General features: G+C 44.2%; 1 protein-coding gene across 1 annotated transcript in view; it reads right to left on the bottom strand.

Moving 5' to 3' along the window:
• The window catches only part of itpka (inositol-trisphosphate 3-kinase A), a 79,186-nt gene extending 71,197 nt beyond the window's left edge, over positions 1 to 7,989 (bottom strand). The window contains exon 1 of the mRNA XM_052017808.1: positions 7,379 to 7,989. Within this exon, the coding sequence (XP_051873768.1) occupies positions 7,379 to 7,846 (468 nt within the window). The 5' untranslated portion in view covers positions 7,847 to 7,989. The remainder of the gene's footprint in view (positions 1 to 7,378) is intronic.
• Between the last annotated feature and the right edge of the window lie 12,483 nt (positions 7,990 to 20,472).

Here is a 20,472-nt window from a genome sequence, read left to right on the forward strand (position 1 = left end):
AAAGTAAAACCAGCCCAGGACAGTGTGAGGGCAGGGGAGTAGTATGTACCTCCAGAGTTAAGGAAACCAGGACCAGACAATGTGAGAGGGTGCATGTACCCCCAGAGAGAGTGAAACCAGCACAGGACAGCATGAAGGATAGCTTACCCTCATAGAGAGTGAGGGGGAAGCTACATCCAGAGAGAATAGAACCAGCCAGAAACCCAATGAGTTAAGGGCCAATGATTAACTGGACTCCTTGTAGGGGGTAGTGTTTACCCCAGAAAGAATGGAACCAGGATTGTACTGGATCAGGTGAGTGTATGCTCCTAGACAGGTTGGGAGTCTGGGTAAAATATCAGACAGTTTTTAGTGGGGTATTCTCTCACTGAAAGTGTGGGAATACGGGAACAGGCTGGAATATTGTAGGGCTGATATTTTCCCCAAAAGCCTGAGACAGACTGAATCAGAAGGAGCTGTGTAAGGGGGTGAAGCCATGAGCCAACTCAATCTAATCACAAAGAAAAAAATGCAACCACCTTCCTGTATTCAGAGCTATCTATTAACTATTTTAACCATTCCGAAACAAGAATGGTTTCAAAGCATTTCAAGCTGAACACCAGCTGGATGTCATGACATGGGTCCTGACTGAAATCACCGTAATTTTCTTTGATTAGGATTATTTGACATGGGCGTATTGATCAAGGCGACAATTAACTGCTGGGAACCAGGGAGTGCAGTCTAATTCAGGATACTGACCTTTTACAATAAACCCAAAGGTAAATGTTTAATTTGGGTGTTCCATTTACCTTTCCATATAGGAGAACCCTCTGACACAAGAACTAACAACAGTTCTATCACTGCTATGGTGAAAATCCTGGCTCGGACTGAAGTTGAGGAGGAGTATACTTCAACAATTCTTTAGCTGAGATTGTTTCCTGAATCCAACACACGCAGGAGGAGGAAAGAAATTGTATTTGTATAGCAACTCAAGACATCCCATACATCTTGGGATGTTTTACCAAATTAAAGGTGACATGTAAATGTAAGTTGTTGCCTAAACCATGCCCCACAACTCCAAAGCAGATTGGCACATTTATGGGAGTACTTTAGTCCAATACAAGAGGGCATAGGTTTAAGATCAGAGGCGAGAGATTTAAAAGGGACATCAGGAGCAGCTTCTTCACACAAAGGGTAGTGCATATTTGGAATGAGCTGCCAGAAATAGTGGTTGAAGCGGCCACATTAGCAACATTTAAAAGCTATCCAGATATGTACGTGGATGGGAGAGGTTTAGAGGGCTTTGGGCCAAACACGGGCAGATGGGACTAGCTCACTGGGCAACACAGTCGGCATGGACAAGTTGGGTTGAAGGGCCTGTTTCCATGCTGTATGACTCTACGACTCTGCAGTTCTCCACAGCCAATATTGAAGCTTAAAGGAATTACAGCAAGTGTGGACAGGTTGAACTGACACTATTAAACCTGAGTGTGGTGGACAATACAGCAGACATACCTCTCCAATACTGAAACACTGCCAGTACCCCTGTCATTATAGAGAGTAGTACCTCCCACAGATTAAAGGTCCCTATATCTTGAGAAACATCAAAACATGGAACCTGACACCACATAGAACAGTTGAAACAAGAATCCTAGATGCACAGAAGTGGAACTTTGATATGTACAAGAGGGAGATGGGAATGGTATATGCTAAGGAGCTGTACCAAGTAGGGTAGGTCAAGACATAAGCAGAAAAATGGCCAAATGGCCTGTGGCTCTGATGTATTGCAGGTCAAAAATAATCTGACTCATGTGAACAGATGCAGGAAAATCCAGTCACAGCAAGAAATCCCCAAATGGAATCCTGAATTTGAGGACCCCTACGCGTTTCGGTAATTCAAGTGTGATCACAGGTTAAAAAGATCACAAATCCACAGTTTTTCCTGATGTAAAGAGAACTTGTGAGATTTTTGCACCATTGTTTGGCAACCTCATGTTTGAAGTGGAGACATTGGTGGAAAGTAAGACACAGGCTTGCATAAGGCAAGCTCTCCAACAGCGCAATAATGAAAGGCCAGGTGATTGTCTGTTTTGTGGTAGATATCAAGTGCTGCTGGAGGAGCATTAACCTGGTGAAAGACACCCTTTTGCCTGCCTGAAACTTGTTGGACTTCCAGCACAGCGAGAGGTCCATGAGGGAATGCTGCCGACTGGTACATTCCAGGCTGCGGGAGTACGTGCTGAGGGATGCACTGAAGCTCGGTGCAGCCAATGCAAAGACTCTGTGGGGAAGGACCACAGTCTAGGCTCCTTCCACTACTGCACATGGAGGGACTGAGTCAGCTGGGGAGGCCCCTCGAACACTGAAATGGCGTATCACATGAGGGACAATGGTGTTATGGCTTTAGAAAAACAAGTTAACACTACTGAATGTATTGACCATGAATGTAAAAGGTTTGCATGTTTATTCTTTTGTATATATTTATTTTGTAATGAATGAAGTTTATTTTTTAAATAAAAAAGTCTGTTTTGTGGTGCTATTTGTTAAAGAATTAACATGGACCTGTACATCATGGAGAAGGCCCCTGATTTTCTTCAAAATACCACAATGGATTGCTACATATTCACCTGAGTGAGCCTTGGTTTAACCTCTTCACCAACAGTGCAATATTCCCTTAGCACTGTGCAAGAATGTTAACCTGGATTATAGAGTCATACAATCAAAAAGACATGCAGCACAGCAACAGGCCCTTCATGTCCATGCCAGCCATCAAGTACCTTCCTACACTAATCCCATTTACCAGCTCTTTGTCCATCACCTTTTAAGCTTTGGCAATTCGAGTGCTCATTTAGAGACTTCTTAAATATTGCAAGAGTACCTGCTTCCTATACGCACATGACTGTGTGGTTAAACACAGTTCCAATGCCATATACAGCTTCACTGATGACACCACTTTTGTTGGTCAATCACAACTGGGAATGAGTCAGCAAACATAAGCGAGGTAGGACACCTGGGTTGAGTGGTGCCACAACAACAACCTCTCGCTCAACGTCAGTAAAACTAAAGAGCTGATTGTTGACTTCAGGAAGGGTAAGGAGGGCAAACATGCACCAGTCTACTTTGGTGGACAGGCTCAGCAGCTCTAAATTCCTGGGCATTAACATCTCGGAAGACCTGTCCTGGGCCCAGCATATTGATGCAATTACAAGGAAGGTGTGCCAGCATCTATACTTTCTTAGAAAATTAAGGAAGTTTGGCATGTCACCAAACACTCCAGTAAACCTCTACAGATGTATTGGTGAAATATCCTGACTGGTTGCATCATGGTTTGGTACACCAATTCGAATGTGCAGGAACATAAGAAGCTGCAGAGAATAGTGGACTCAGCCCAATACATCACTGGCACATCCCTCCCCACCGTCAGAAGTATCTACAGGAGGCGCTGCCTCAAGAAGGCAACAGCTATCATCAAAGATCCCCACTGTCTGGGCCATCTTCTTGCAGCTACAATTGGGCAGGAGGTACAGAAGCCTGAATTTGCACACCACCTGGTTCAAGAACAGTTACTTCCCTTCAACCATTCGCTTCTTGAATGAACCTGCACAACCCTAATCACTACCTCAGTGTAGAAACACTATGACCACTTTGACCACTTTGCACTTTGCACAGTGGACTTTGTTTTTTTGTCTTAATTGTGTTCTTTCTTGTAAAAATTGGGTATAATTTATGTTTAATTAATGTTTTTCTTGTAAATTCTGCATGTATGATGCTATGTGTCTGTGATGCTGCTGCAAGTAAGTTTTTCATTACACCTGTGCATACATGTACTTGTGCATATGACAATAAACTCAACTTTGACTTTGTCTACCACCCTTTCAGGCAGTGCGATCCAGATTCTAGCCACCATCTAGTTTAAAACTTCTTCCTCAGATCCCCTCCAAACCTCTTACTCCTTACCCTAAACTGATGCCCTCTAGTTTTAGACATCTCTGCCATTGAGAAACATTTCCTACTATCCTATCTAAGCCTCTCATAATTTTGTACACCTCAGTCAGATCCCCTCTCAGTCTCCTCCACTCCAAGGAAAATAAACCTCATAACCAAAACATCCAGTCAACATCCTGGTGAATCTCTTCTGTACCCTCTCCAGTGCAATCACATATGAATCACAATTGATCTAGTGTGGGAACCAGAATTGTACACAGTTCTGCAGCTGTGACCGAACCAATGCTTTATAAGGTTGTACTATTAAGTCTCGGCTCGTACATTCTGTGCCCTGACTAATGCATGGAATTACCCCGTATGTCTTCTTCACCACCTTATCTCTCTATGTTGCCACCTTCAGGAATCTTTGGATTTGTATACCAAGGTCCCTCTGTTCTTCCGTACTGCCAAACACCTTTCCTGGTTAATGTCCTGCCCTTGTTATTCCTCACACTTATTATCCATCTGCCTTTGCTCTGCCCATCTTACCAACTGATCATTATCATCCTGTAGCCTATGACTATCGTCCTCACTATTAGCACCATCAATTTTCATGTCATCTGCAAATTTACTAATCATATCTCCTGCATTCATATTCAAATCATTAATCGAACAGCAAGGGCTCCAGCACTGAGCTCTGTAGTACTCCACTGGTCACAGGCTTCCAATCACAAAAACAACCCTCTGCTATCACCCTCTGCCCTCTTTTACCAAGCTAAATTTGGATGCAATTTGTCTTGGATACCGTGGGATCTAACCTTTTCGACATTTCCTATGTAGGACCTTGTCAAAGGCCTTACCAAAGTGCATATAGACTACATCAACAAAATTATATGCTCAGCTCACTGTTCCAATACAAAATTACATTCCAAAGATGTTTCACTGACTGTAAAATGTTTTGAATTGTTACAGAAAATCCCATATAAATGTAATTTTCCTCTTGAAATCATTGCTTACGTACCATAAAAGTATCATTTTGCAATGTTCGAGACTCTGAAATCTGAATTGTATTTTTTTTTACAGGATTAATTACAAAAGGCGTGAATACTTGAATGCATTTGAACCAAAGTCAAATAGCAAGAACTGTTCCTTCAGGAACAGACTAACAACGAGTTATAGTTTTTCTAGATTCCTTTGTAAGAAGCTACAGAATTTACTTGTCCTTTTGCTCAGCACGTGTCATTGTATCCTTACGAATGTTTGAAATATACATGGTGGAAGTATGAGAAGATAAAATCATAATTAGACCTGTTTGTTGTGAAGAAATTCCTACCAGGATTAGCAATTTTAATGTAATTCACTGATCCTCTATTATGTGCTCTAAAGCCATCTCTCTACTTACACTCAGCCATTGACTCAGCAGGATTTAGGGACATTTTTTTATTGGTTTCACTTCAAAGTTCTAACCTTCATTATATTTCCTGCAATCTGAATGTGTGCTTCTGTGTGTGCATGTTTGTATGTGTTTGCGTGTCCCTGTGGCAGTTTACATATGTGTGTATGCATGATTATTTTTGTATATGGCCAAACGTGTTTGCCTGTGTGTGTATCTGTGTGTGTGTTAGTACGTATCTGTTTGTCTGAGTGTATTGTCTATCTTTCTGTCCATATATGTATATGTGTGTGGGTGTGTGTGTGTCTGTGCATATGAGCGGTTGCGTATGTGTGTTGTGTGTGTGCATGGGCCTGTGTGTATATCTGTGCGTGTGCGTGTGCGTGTGTGTGTGTGTGTGTGTTACATTGAAGCAGTATTGTTCCACCACCTGTAAACAATGCAGACCCTATCTGCCTGCGAAATCACATAACAAAAGAACTACTCACGCCTACTCCTGCTGGTTTTGGGAACAATTTCCTGTAATTTATCTCATACTGCACCAAACACGACAAGAGTACTTCTGCCATCAGTGGGCATAATCAACTTTAGAGCCACAATTTGCTGTTCCGTGAACAAAATGAGAACGGAAGTGATCAAGCTGAACAGCATCAATAGAGAACTCAGTCAGTTCAACCCTGCGTTCTTAAAGCTGACCCAGAGGCTCCCTGCTTCCAGATGTTTGGTTGTCTTCTGATTTCCACATGGAAACACTCCGTGTGGGAGGAGACCATTCAGCCCATCATGCCCTGGCAGCCCTTCCGATTACGGTTATCTTTAACCAAGACCCCCAAAATATTCTCATTACAAGTATTGAGTTGGTTCTCTTTTGCTAGTTACTGTTGAACCTGCTCTCAGCATCCTTCCAGCCAGTGCATTCCAGATCACAACATCCAGTCAAATGCCATCACTGTGAATGGTTTCCTCTGCATAGATGTTGTCCCACCTGCTAAGGATCTACGGCATCTTCTGCTTTTATATTTCCATATTTCCTTACTATTCAGAAGGAGGCCATTTGGCCCAACATGTCTCCACCAGCTCACAGAGCGATCCCATTCCCCCACTAATTTTTGCTGGAACTTATATTCCACATATTCCCATCAATTCCCCTCAAGATTCTTAAATCCCACACTACCAGGTTCAAGAACAGCTACTTCCCTTCAACCATTCAGCTCTTGAACCAACCTGCACAACCCTAATCACTACCTCAGTAGAGCAACACTATGACCACTTTGCACTACAATGGACTTTGTTTTTGTTCTGTGTTCTTTCTTGTAAAAATTGTGTATGATTTATGTTTAATTTATGTTTTTCTTGTGAACGTTGTATATCTGATGCTATGTGCAAGTAAGTTTTTCATTGAACTTGTGCATATGACAATAAACTTGACTTTGACTTTGAGATCCGACCAGTCACTTACACACTTAGAGAGCTATGGAGTCAAACAGCACTGAAACAGATACTTTGGTCCACTAAGTCTGCACCAACCATTATGCAGCCATCTACGTGAATCCCATTTTATTCTCCCCAAATTCCCATCAACTTCTCCCAGATTCTCCCACTCACCCCCCTCCCCCTCCCCACACCTTCACCCCACACACAGTGGCTAATTAACCTACCAACCTGTATGTCTATGGGATGCAGGAAGAAACTGCAACACTGGGAGGAAACCCCCATTGTCACAGGGAGGTCTTACAAACTCCACATCGACAGCACCAGAGGTCAGGATTGAACCTGGGCTGCTGGAGCTGTGTGGCAGCAGCTCGACCAGCTGCACCCACTCTGCTGCCCTACATCAATTTTCTTCTGTCTTGTATTATTTTCCTAATCATGTCATATTTGTGCCCTCTGTTAGTGATCTTCCTGCCAATTGGTCCCCTCAAAACACCAAGTCCCTTCAGTGGCAGAGGGAACCATGTGATGGTACCAGTTTGGTGCCTCTCCTGTCCACAATACCCCTGGAGTCCCTTCTCATTGTGGGAAACCTCCCTGAGCACTTTCCAAGAGGTTGCACTGAAGTGACAGGTCGGACCCAGCACTCACCAGACTGAAGTCCCCTTGGTCCTCGGCGCCCTGGTCTTGCGCCTGACCCTCCAGCAGGTCATCCTCCGACTCCTCGAAGAGCGAGGAGCCCGTGGAGGAGAGGGAGGAGCTGGAGAGCTTGCGGCGCACTCTGGAGTCCAGCTCCCACTCCAGGCTCTCCTGCGTCGTCCCTTCGTCCGAGGTGATGGTGAGTTGGGGGACAGGGGGTCGATGGCGCTGCCGAGGCTCCAGCTCAGTCCTCTCCTCCTCCCCGTTGGCCGATTGCAGCCTGCAGACGGAGTTATCTCCCTGTTGGCTAGTGGGGCCGGCGGAAGTGTTAGCAGCGCTCAGATCCACCATGCTGTATTTCCCTTGCTGTGTAGGGCTGCAGTTCCTTTTGCTTCTGGACGTCTCGTTGACCGTGTAGGACTTTCGGTGGAGCATCGCCCGATGCTTCTCACGGGGGACCTGCGTGGTTCCAACCTGCATGTAGATCTTGCTCTGTGGTCCACTTTGTTCCCTCCTCTCACTCTCCCTCCCTCTCCCTCTCTCTCTCTCTCTCTCTCGGCTGCAAACCGTGCCAAACGCGGAAGTTCAATGTCAGCACCTTTGCAGCGAGACGGGGCAATCAGCTCAGTTGACTCCGCCGCTATATTCTACAACGCAGCCCCAACTGCCTGACTTTTAAGGGTGAAGACACCTCCTTCAGCAAACGATGCAATTGGCAGCTCGATTCTGCGCTGTGTTTTGTGTCATGTGCAACAATGCAACCACAAGTTTGTTTAAAGAGTTGCAGTCCAAATCAAAAGAAGTCTTGTGAGCTGTTTTGTCTAATGTTGGTTTGAGCACACAATTCCTCTCTGTGAATGTTGCTGGCGCGGCCAGCATTCATTTTTCATTCTTCCTTACCATGGGGAAGGGCGGTGGGGGGGAGGGGAGGGAAGATGAAGCGGTCTCTTGAACCCAGGGCAGTCTGTCTGAAATAAGATGCCCCCACGCCGTGTTGTGGGGTCGCGTAGATGACACGTGTTGGACGGGGGCAGCAATACAGCCAGGGTGGTGTATGTGACTTGGAGGTGGTGGTGTGCCCAGTTTACCGATGCCCATATCCCAGTCAGTAGAGGCTGTGGTTTGGGGAGCAATGGATAAGGAAAAGGAATGCCAGTAAAACGCTCGGGACTTTGGCGGCACCGGATTAGTAGATGTTATTTTATTAATACTCCGACATACTTTCAATTCACTTTTTTAAAAAGATGTCATAGCTCAAGTCTATTGTTGTCATAGCCATACATACACAGGGGTATAAATACCATGAAAATTAGCTATTTGCAACAGCAGCACAGTACCTTATAAGACGGGGACAGACATAAGGTAACTTAAACTTAAATTAACATAGCATTGAAGTGGACTAGGGTAGGTTTAAAGGAAGCGCAGGAAAGAGGTGAGTTTAAAGGGAGGGTGGTAACTGGGGCCCCAGTGAGTGCACAGGGAGCAAGCGAAGCGGAGAGCGGGGGATTGCATACATTACCTGGTGAGCCGGATGCCGAACCACCGGAGATATCTAAAAGGCCCAATAGCAGATTATCGGAGTTTTGTATCCCCTTTGTCCTACCTATTCCTTCCCCACCCTCTCTGCATCATAATACCAACTTGTTTTCCCTCTTTCACAGTTCGACTTGAAATGTTAGCTCTGTTTCTCTTGCCCAACAGGTGCTGCCGAACCTGATGAGTGTTTCCAGCAATCTCTGTTTTTTTTTGTTTCAGATTTCCAACATATACATTGCTTACTTTCAGTAAATGCAGTCAGTGGCTTTGGGAACAGTGAGCTAATGGTTTAATAATTTGTTGGTGGTGGTATCAGCTGAGACAAATATTGCCCAGAAAACAGCCGTGCAATGACAGACAATGCCTCGGCTTGTTGACTCATCGAAAAGTCAGTCGCTTTGACAGTGTGGCACTCCTCCGGAACTGCAGGTGAATCAGCCCGAATAACGTGTTCAAGTCTAACATTCTGACTCAGAGATGAATGCTGCTACTAACTCAGTAGTGACCGCAGCATGATGTAGCCTGCTGACTATTTCATTGCTTATACAGGGGCTCCCTGGGTTACGAATGACTTGACTTCCAGAAATCTGACTTTTCACAAAATATCCCACACATTTTTAAATCATTTTTTTCAAACTAGTAATAATAATAAACCGTCTCATGGTATTTGTTAATAATATGAATTGGGTTTAATTATCGGTAGTGTTTGGACTCAATGAAACGAAAGAATAGCAAGTCCATGTATAACGATACCATATGAGTTACCATAGAAAACAGACATTTCTGACTTACATAGAATTCCCAGCAACGGAATTCTTATGTAACACTGGGACTGCCTGTATTTGATTTTTTTAATGGTACTTCTTACTGTCTTCATTTCGGATTTGGAATTGAGTCTTAGCTCAGTATTGTACATTAGCGTTTTGTGTCACCGTTAGCTCAGTGGATAACACTTTCATCTCTAAGAAGAATACGGTTCAAGTCAATTGAAGGACTTGACAACATATTCTAGTGTAATGTTGAGGGAATACTGTGCCAACAGAGCTGGTGCCTTAATGCAGAGACATTAGACAGTTGTACAGTAAGAAAATAGGCATTTTGGCCCACCGAGTCCTTGCCAACCGTCAACCACCCATTTACACTAATCCTATATTAATTCCATTTTTTATTTTCCCCATACTCTCAACTCACCACAGATTGTATCACTCACCTACACACGAAGGGCAATTTGCAGTGGCTGATTAATCTATCAACCTGCAGGTCTTTGGGACATGGGAGGAAAGCGAAGCAACAAGGGGAAACCCACACAGTCACTGGGAGAACTTGCAAACTGCACACAGACAGGACGCGCAGTCAGGATTGAACCCAGGGCACTGGTGCTATGAGGTAGCGGCTCTCCTAGTTGCACCGCTATGGTGTCGCACCTGAGTGTCACTTCATTAAACCGAGGCCCCATCTGCAATCACATATAAATGGGAAAGGTCCTCCTAACCATTGTGGGACATTCCTTCCCCCTGGTGTTTCAACCAATATCTAAAGCAGATGATGTAGAGTCATAGAGTCATACAGCATGGAAACAGGCCCTTCGGCCCAGCAAGACTATGCTGATCAAGATTCCCACCCATGCTAGCCCCACCCACACCCACCTAAACGTTTTCTATCCGTATACCTGTCCAAGTGCATTTTAAATGTTGTTAATGCATCTGCCTCAACCGCTTCCTCTGGCAGCTCATTCCATATACTGACCACCCTCTGGGTGAAAATGTTGCCCCTCAGGTTCCTATTAAATCCCTCCCATCTCACCCTAAGCCTATGTCCTCTAGTTCTCAATTCCCCAACTCTGGGGAAAGACTGTGTACCTTCACCCTTTCTATGCCCCTCATGATTTTATACAGCTCTATAATAGGACCCCTCATTCACCTATGTTCCAATGAAAACAGCCCCAACCTGCTCAACGTCTCTCCATAACTCAGTCCCTCGAGTCCCGCCAACATCCTCATAAATCTCCTCGCTACTCTTTTCAGCCTAACTGTATCTTTCCTGTGGCAGGGTGACCAAAACTGAACATAGTATTCCAAGTGCAGTCTCACCAATGTCTCATACAATAATTTTGTGGGCACCATATCTTGTGGGCATAATTTCATCCTTGTTTGTGGGATATTGGGCCACCCTCTTTCCACGTTATGTTGGGAATTATACTTCGAAAGTAGATACTTTAGGAATAGATAAGTGAGAACCAGTGGATGTGGTGTAACTGGATCTTTGGAACACCTTTGATAAGGTCTTGCATAGAGGTTAGTACACAAAATGGGATCGGGGTAGTGTACTGGCATGGATTGAGAATTGGTTGGCAGGAAGCTGAGAGTAGGAATAAATGGAACTTCCTCAGAGATGGCAGGCAGTGTCTCATAGGGTGCCAGAGGAATCAGTGCTTGGTGCCCAGCTATTCACAATATACAGTATATCAATGATTTGAATGAGGGAACTCAACGTATATCTCTAAGTTTGCAGCTGAGTGGGATTGTGAGTTGTGAGAAGGAGACAAGGAATGTGATTTAGCATGAGTGAATGGGCAAATAAACGGCAAGTGCAGATTGACGTGGATAAGTCCGCTTCAGTAAGAAAACAGAAAAGTAGTGTATTATTTAAATGGTGATAGATTTGGAAACATTTATATGTCAAGAGACCTGAGTGCCTTGTACTCCAGTCATTGATATCAAACCTAAATTCCGGAGCTGGGAAAAAGATTTGCTTGGCGTAAAGGTGAATATTTGAGGACTCAACGATTATGTAGGGAGAATAGAAGAGCACTAGCAAGACAATTGATGGGTGGTCCTGCTAGCACTGAACGTCCTCGACGTTCGTGAGCTGAAGGCCCAGTTTAAAGATTACTTCAGCATCAGTAATGACACGGCTGATATTGCCAAGTTTAGTCCACCCATGCACCCTGCGAATAATGGCAATTTGGTTGTTGATCTTTAAAAAGGATACAGTGGTGGGTCCAGCTGGTCTCTCCCTTAGTAGTTTTAAAGGGATGGACCATGAGTTCATAGCAAGGATCTTTTCTCTCTGGATCAAATGTAGAAGAATTCTGCGGGGTCCTAAGGGTAGTGGTACAGTTCTGATTCCTAACTTTGATGATCCTATAATGTTAACCAGTTAAGGGGTAAATGGTATGTTGGCCTTCTTACCAAGAAGTTTTGAATTCAGGAGCAAGGATGTCTTGTTACACTTATATCGTGCCTTGATTAGACCATATCTACAATCATGCAATTACCTAGGAAAAGGATGTATTTGTCATTAATGGTAGGGCGGTCCAATGAAGAAAGATCAGGTTGATTAGGCCTGCATTCACTGGAGTTTATAAGAATGAGAGGAGGTCTCATTGCAACATACTAAATTCTGATGGGGCCAAACAGTCTAAATGCAGGAGGCTGGGGAGTCTAGAACCAGGGTTCAAAGTCTCAGAATATGGTGTAAAACATTTAGGACTGAGATGAGAAATTTCTTCACTCAGAGGGCAGTGAACCTGTGGAATTCTCTACCACAGAAAGGGTTGGAGGCCAAGTCACTGAATATAGCTAAGAAGGAGCTACAGAGTTTTCTGGACACAAATGGCATCAAGCAATGTGGGTTTAGCGTGGCCATATGGTACTGAGATAGAGGATTGGCCATATTGGTATTGAATGGTAGAGCAGGCTCGACCCTACTCCTCCTATTTTCTATGTTTCTGTACACTTAAATTAGTTTTCCAGTGTTTGAGGCAAGAGATGTCTGAAAATTGTTTTATAAATGCAAGAGTTTTCTTTCTTTTCTCCATTTGCTGGGGAACCTTTTGGGTACTTGATGTTTATAAACAAGGAAACATTCCTTTACACTTTTGGCAGTCAAATCAAATCTCCCAAGACACAACGCCCTTGTGTTCAGATCAATGCCATGATAATTTAGTGATAAGTAGTAACACACCACTTAAGCTAAAAACTGCCAAACCCATTTATTCATTAGTGGACTAACCAATAATATATTGAAAACTTTTAAGATGAGAAATAATATTCATGCTAAATTTTAACATAAACAATCGGATATTGGATACTTGATCTGATTATATGATGGTTTGGTGTTGGCTGTCCATGGAATGTTTCAATGAATAGCCCTTCTTCTTTTGGTAACACTGACTAGGATCAATCAAGAGGGAGCAATGCTTCTCTGGGATCTCATAAACTCAAAAATAGCTACCATGAGTGAAACAGAGGTGCACTTAGTGGAGGTGCTGCCTCACAGCTCCAGCAACTGGGTTCAATCGACCTCTGCTGCTGCCTGTGTGGAGTTTGCACGTTCTTACTGTGACTGTGTGGTTTTCCTCTGGGTGGCCCAGTTTCCTTCCTCATCCCAAAGTTGTGTGGGTCCGTAGGTTAATTGGCCACCGTAAATTGCCCCTATTGTGTAGGTGAGTGGGGGAAATGATGGGAAAGTGGAGAGAATAATGTGTGGGGTTAGTATAAATGGGTGATTGATAGTTGGTGGAGACTCAGTATGCCGAAGAGCCTGATGTGCTGTATGGTTCTATGAGTCCACAATATAAATATTTCAATTACTATACTTAAGGTACACTTTAAATGGACTATGACTGGTAGAATTTTATCATTTAATCATTCATCTAATATTGGCATTGCAGGCGAGGCAGATAGAGTAATAATTTCAAAGACCGCAAAAAATGGCAATGGTTTTGAAGTATTTCAACATGTGCTCATGCTTCATTCAGAGTGCGGTTTGGGATGAAGTCCCCTGATTTTCACCCTGTGATGATATAGGAAGACAAATATTTTCCACAGTCAGGACTGTGTACAACTTGAAGGGGAATATTGAGGTAGTTCTCCTATGTACCAGATGTCCTTGCCTCCTTGATAGCGGAGGTCTTTGGGTTTTAGAAGTATAAGCAGGTATGAGTTAAGGTGCTGCTACAATATTGGGTTCTGGCCTTTACAATTTGGAGCAAAGGCTTATTGGGATAACTTTTATTAAGCTTGAGTGAATGCAATGATATTTTAAACCTGCACAGTCACAGATAGAATATAACCGGCAAGCAGGTACAACACTTGATCTGTTTGCTTGTAACTTGATTGTCCCCCTCTGTTCATTGTGCACTGGAAGCCCAGAGCCAGCTATCAGTTGCTCTCCATCAACTGTTCTCTGTTCTAAGTCTGGTCACCTCCCAAATGACTGTAACAACATCCATTGGCACAACCTTAGCTTCTCCAGTGCTGGATAATACAGTCCCTCTCGCTCTCAAATACAGTTATTTATTGGTTTGCTTACTCTGCAGTCCCATTGGGAGGTGTTGGGCCAAACTAGAAGAACACCACCTCATGTTCCACTTGTGTAGCCTACAGCCCAATGGTATGAACATTGAATTTTCCAGTTTCAGGTAACTCTTATCCCCTGGGTTCCTGCCCCATTCCCACGGCCCACCCAGGGTCTCTCTCCCTTTTTTCACCTTTTTCATCCCTCCCCCTCTTGTTACCTTCCCCCACCTGGTTCTGTCTGCCATCACTCACGTACCTGTCTACCTGGGTTTCTACTCCCTTGGTTCACCTTGCCTATCCCCTGCTCCACCTATTTCAGTCTGCTCATCATCCCTCCCTTATCTGGTTACTCCTATCACCTTCCACCCTTTTCTCTACTCTCCCCCACCTGGTTCCACCTGTCTAATATTTTCCCCTTATCTTTCTCAACCTATCACCCACCAGTCTCAACACACCCTCCACCCTGTCCCCCACTTGTCTCCATCTGCCCATCACTGCCCCTTGTCTGGTTCCACCTATCACCTAACAGCCCCTGTCTCACCCCTCTCTCTCACATATACACTGGTTATCTTCCATCTACACTCTCAGTCCTGATACCGAAATGTGGACTGTCTGTTTGCCTCCACAGATGCTGCCTGACCTGCTGAGTTTGTGTATAATGTATGTTTAATTTATGTTTTTCTTGTGAATGCTGCTTATCTGATGTTATGTGCCTGTGATGCTGCTGCAAGTAAGTTTTTCACTGCACCTGTGCACACATGTACTTGTGCATATGACAGTAAGCTCGACTTTGACTTTGACTTCTTCCAGCTGTTAGATTTTGCTACACTTCCTATACTCCTCTTGACTTTACTATCTTGTTAAGCCCTCAGTATCTGCCGTAAGCTTTTTTTCTTATCTTCTCCCGTATGCTTCACAATATCCAGCAAGGACATTTCCTCTTCTTCTCTCAATAGTGGAAATGGTTGAAGAATTTGCATTGTCTTCTGCCTGCATTCAGCCCAGAGTTCTGCTGGCCCTTTCACCTTTGGTAGATACCAGATGGTTGCCTAAGTTTGTCATCCTATGTGGGCTGACATAATGCGAACATTAGCAGGCAGAATTTAACACAAAAGCTGGAAAATTGAGCTCCTCAACACTTATTTTTCTTATCAGTCAAGATGCTGCAATGCCTACAAATTGCAATGCAAATTGCAAGCTCATGTTTTAGTGTGATTTGCGATCTCTGGCAACTTGGACAGTACTGTGGTGCTTGTGTTGTACTTGCATTATTTAAGTACGTGGAGTTGCTTGTTGATGGCGTTAATCCTCACTCAGTCCTTCACAAATTGAGCTGCACTTATCCAATGAATGGGAATAACAGGTGATTATTTCAAAGTCAGGACAGCATATGAGTTGGAGGCAAACCTACAGGTAGTGGTGTTCCCGTGAACCTGCTGCTTTTGTCCTTCCTGGTGGTGGAGATTACAGGATTGGAACATACTCTTGAAATCGTCCTGGTGAGCAACTGCGGAGCATTTCATAGACGGGTGACACTGCAGCTTAAAACATGTTTAATTGAACAATGAAGAAAATGCCCATCAAGCTGATTGCTTTGTTCTGAAAAATGTCGAGTCATTTGAGTAACACACAAAATGCTGGAGGAACTCAGTGGATCATGGGGGGAAATGCTTCACAGTCGACTGTCCATTTCCCTCCATAGATGCTGCCTGACCCACTGAGTTCCTCTAGCGTTTTGTGTGTTGCTCCAGATTTTCAGCATTCGTGGTCTCTTTTGAGTCGTTTGAGTGTTGTTGAACCACATTCATCCAGGCAAGAGGAGAGTATTCATCACTCTCTTGACCTGCCTTGTGGATGGTGAAAAACCTTTGGGTTCACAGGACTTTACCATAGTCGCAAGATGGGTAATTGAAGGAACTTGGGGAGTGGTAATGACTCTTGCAGTAATCCATTGTCCCTTGGTTTATGCTCTCCCACACCAGGCCGACAGTAATTGGTAAGAGCTATTGGCTAGTGAGCTGATTAATGACACCAATTCCTAGCAGTCAACAGTGACAGTGACACTGAATCCTGATTGAAGGAGGTTGTTGGTGGTCAGGTGCTGAGCGTAATGGATTGAGCAATGTGTTAAGCTGTGGTACACTTGGACAAATGAGATGACAGTACATTCAATGATTCTGACCATGCTGGTGAAGCCATTAACATTCACTCTGCACTGAATTGAGGTCTTGTGGTTTAACTCCTATCTTTCATTTTCCTTGATGATCATCCAACTGCATACCTAGAAAGCTACCCGCCCTCTTCTATATGTAGAGGAAACCACTCTTTTCCACACCTCATCCAATGGTGTCTCTAGAACAGTGGCTGAGATTCAACAGGCTAGGCTGCCAATGTGATCGTCCATCCCCTGTTGCAGTGTTCGTCCAGCTGTGCAAATGACTTCCAGCAGTCCACAAAGCAGCTTCTCTTGAAGAGGTTCAGGCTGGATTTGAATATCACAGGCAAGCACTGACTTGGTACGAGCCACTCCAGAAATCGAGAAGCATGTATAGTGCTGTGGCCAGAGCCAGCACAATTCGAGATTGCTGGTTGCCACAATCATGGTGAAGGTAAGCATACATGTATTCATTACTTGCATTACTTTCACTCTCCCTTTTTCTTAACTTCCTGAATTATTTGTGTATAGCCTTAGGACCACAACAAGAAGGAACCTCTTCCAATCTCTTAAAAATGTACAATGGTATAATGAGGGTCTACTGAAATTAAAACAGAAAGTACCAGCTCAACAGGTCAGGCAGCATCTATGGAAGAGGAACAGAGTCAATGTCTCACATCAATGACCTTTCATTGGAAAGAGAAATTAAACATGTTTTAAGTTGCAGAGAAAGAGGAGGGTTGGAGAGAACAAAAGGAGTGTCAGGGACAGGGAATGACACTGGCGGCTGAGAGAGGGCAGTGAAGGAGGCTATTCACGGGTGATCTGTCTGCAGGAGATGTCAGTACAAGGTGAATGAAAATGGGGAAGAGACTGAAAAAACAGGTTTAGAATGGTGAGATACAAACTGGAGGAGCTAAACCCTGGAAATATTGGACATAAAACTGCGAATACTGGAAATGCTCAGCAGGTCAGGCAACATCTGTGCAAAGAGGAAAACAGAGTTAATAATGTTATAGACAAATGCCCTTTCATTACCACTGACCAGTTCTGATACAAACTGGAAAGGCTGGTTATCAGGTCCTCGCTGACAATCAACACAGGCGCACCTCAAGGATGCGTGCCTACTGCTCTACTCTCTCTACACTCTTGACTGTGTGGCTAAGCACAGCTCAAATGTCATTCATAACTTTGCAGATGACATCACTGCTGTTGATAAAATCTCAGTTGGCTACGAGGAGGTGTACAGGAGTGAGGTGGATCGGCTGGTTCAGTGACGTCGCAACCACAACCTCTCACTCAACGCCAGCAAGGCCGAGGAATTGATTGTAGACTTCAGGAAGGGGAAGTCAGAAGAACACACACCAGTCCTCATTGAGGGGTCGGCGGTGGAAAGGGTGAGCAGCTTTAAGTTCCTGGGTGTCAACACCTCCAAGGATCTGTCCTGGGCCCGACACATTGATGCAATCACAAAGAAGGCATGCCAGCAGCTCTACTTTGTTAGGAGTCTGAGGACATTTGGTATATCACAAAGGACTCTTGGAAATTTCTAAAAATGTATGGTGGAGAGCATTCTGACTGGTTGCATCTCAGCCTGGTATGGAGGCTCCATTGCACAGGATTGCAAGAGGCTGCAGAGGGTTGTAGACTCCTCCAGCTCCATCACAGGCACAACCCTCCCTACCATCGAAGACATCTTCAAGAGGCGGTGCCTCAAGAAGGTGGTATCCATCATTAAGGACCCTCACTATCCAGCGCATCCCTCTTCACATTACTACCATCGGGGAGGAGGTACAGGATCCTGAAGACCCACACTCAATGATTCAAAAACAGCTTCTTAGATAGATAGATAGATAGATATTAGTCACATGTACATCGAAACGCACAATGAAATGCAATCTTGTTGAGTTACTGAGAATGTGCTGGGGGCAGCCCACAAATGTTGCCACTCTTCCGGCGCCAACATAGCACGCCCACAGCCCTTAACCCGTACATCTTTGGAATGTGGGAGGAAACCAGAGCACCCGGAGGAAACCCACACAGACACGGGGGCATACAAACTCCTTACAGACAGCGGAGGGAATTGAACCTGGGTCACTGGCACTGTAACACCATTATGCTAACCGCTACACTACTGTGCCGCCCTTCCCCTCCGCCATCAGATTTCTGAATAGTCCATGAACACTACCCCACTTTTTCTTTTTTTTTGCACTATTTATTTATTTTGTAATTTATAGTTTTTTATGTCACAAGATCACAAGACAAGGGAGCAGAAGTAGGCCATTCGGCCCATCGAGTCTGCTCCAAAGAAAAGAAAGGGAAAAATAAAAAGAAATGAGAAATGGGGGAAAAAAGTCTGCTCTGTACTGCTGCTGCAAAACAACAAATTTCATGTCATATAAGACAGTGATAAAAGCCTGATTTTGATTCTGAAATTGTTGAATTCTGTGTTAAGTCCTGAGGGCTACAAAGTGCTAAGTCAGAGGACGAGATGCTGCTCCTAAAACTTATAATGCAGTTTGCTGGAATAATGTAAGAGGCCAAAGATAGAGAGAGCGGCATGGGAGTTAAACTGACAACCAGCTGGAAGCTCAGGGTCATGCTTGCAGACTGAACAAAGGGGTTAATGTTGGCCCAGGACACCACCCTGTCCACCTGTGTCACCACTTTTGGCTCTGGACACAGATCCACCTTACCTGCCTTTTCCCCGTAACCCTTAATTCCCCTACTCTGCACAAATCTATCTAACTGTGTCTTAAATATATTTAATGTGGTAGCCTCCACTGCTTTCCTGGGAAGAGTATTCCACAGATTCACTACTCTCTGGGAAAAGCAGTTCCTCCTCATATCCATCCTAAATCTACTCCCCCGAATCTTGAGATTATGTCCCCTGGTTCTAGTCTTACCTACTAGTGGAAACAACCTTCCTGCCTCTACTGTATCTATCCCTTTCATAATTCTATATGTCTCTGTAAGATCCCCTCTCATTCTTCTGAATTCCAGCGAGTATAGTCCCAGGCGACTCAATCTCTCCTCATAGGCTAACACCCTCATCTCTGGAATCAACCTGGTGAACCTCCTCTGCACGGCCTCCAAAGCCAGTATATCTTTCCCCAAGTAAGGAGACCAGAACTGCACACAGAACTCCAGGTGCAACCTCACCAGTACTCTGTACAGTTGCAGCATAACCTCTCTATTCTTAAATTCAATCTTTCTAGCAATGAAGGCCAACATTCCATTTGCCTTCTTGATAACCTGTTGTACCTGAAAACCAACCTTCTGCGATTCATGCACAAGCACTCCCAACTCCCTCTGCACAACAGCATGCTGTAATCTTTCACCTTTTAAATCATAATCTGATCTTCTATTTTACCTTCTGAAGTGGATGACCTTGCATTTACCAACGTTATACTCCATCTGCCAGACCCTTGCCCACCCACCTAACCTATCTATATCTCTCTGCAGACTCTCTGCATCCTCCGCACAATTTGCTTTTCCACTCAATTTAGCATCATCAGTAAATTTAGATATGCTACACTTGGTCCCCTCTTCCAGATCATTAATGTATATCGTGACCAGTTGTCGGCCCAGCACTGACCCCTGTGGCACCCCACTCACCACTGATTGCCAACCAGAGAAACACCCATTTATCCCAATTCTATGCCTTCTACTGGTTAACCAATCCTCTATCCATGCTAATACATTACCCCTAACTCCATGCGTCCTTATCTTATGGATAGGTCTTTTATGTGGCACCTTATCGAACACCTTCTGGAAATCCAAGTATACAACATTCACCTGTTCCCCTCTATCCACTGCGCTCATTATATCCTCAAAGAACTCCAGTAAGTTTGTCAATCAGGACCTGACCTTCCTGAATCCATGCTGTGTCTGCCTGATGGAACCACTTCTATCCAGATGTCTCGCTATTTCTTCCTTAATGATAGCTTTAAGCATTTTCCCGACTATAGATATTAAGCTAACTAACCTATAGTTACCTGCCTTTTGCCTACATCCTTTTTTAAACAGTGGCGTGACATTCACTGTCTTCCAATCCACCAGGACCTGCCCAGAGTCCAGAGAATTTTGGTAAAAGTCAAGCACCCCTTCAG

Source organism: Pristis pectinata, chromosome 1, assembly GCF_009764475.1.
Source record: "Pristis pectinata isolate sPriPec2 chromosome 1, sPriPec2.1.pri, whole genome shotgun sequence".
Lineage (NCBI taxonomy): Eukaryota > Metazoa > Chordata > Chondrichthyes > Rhinopristiformes > Pristidae > Pristis > Pristis pectinata.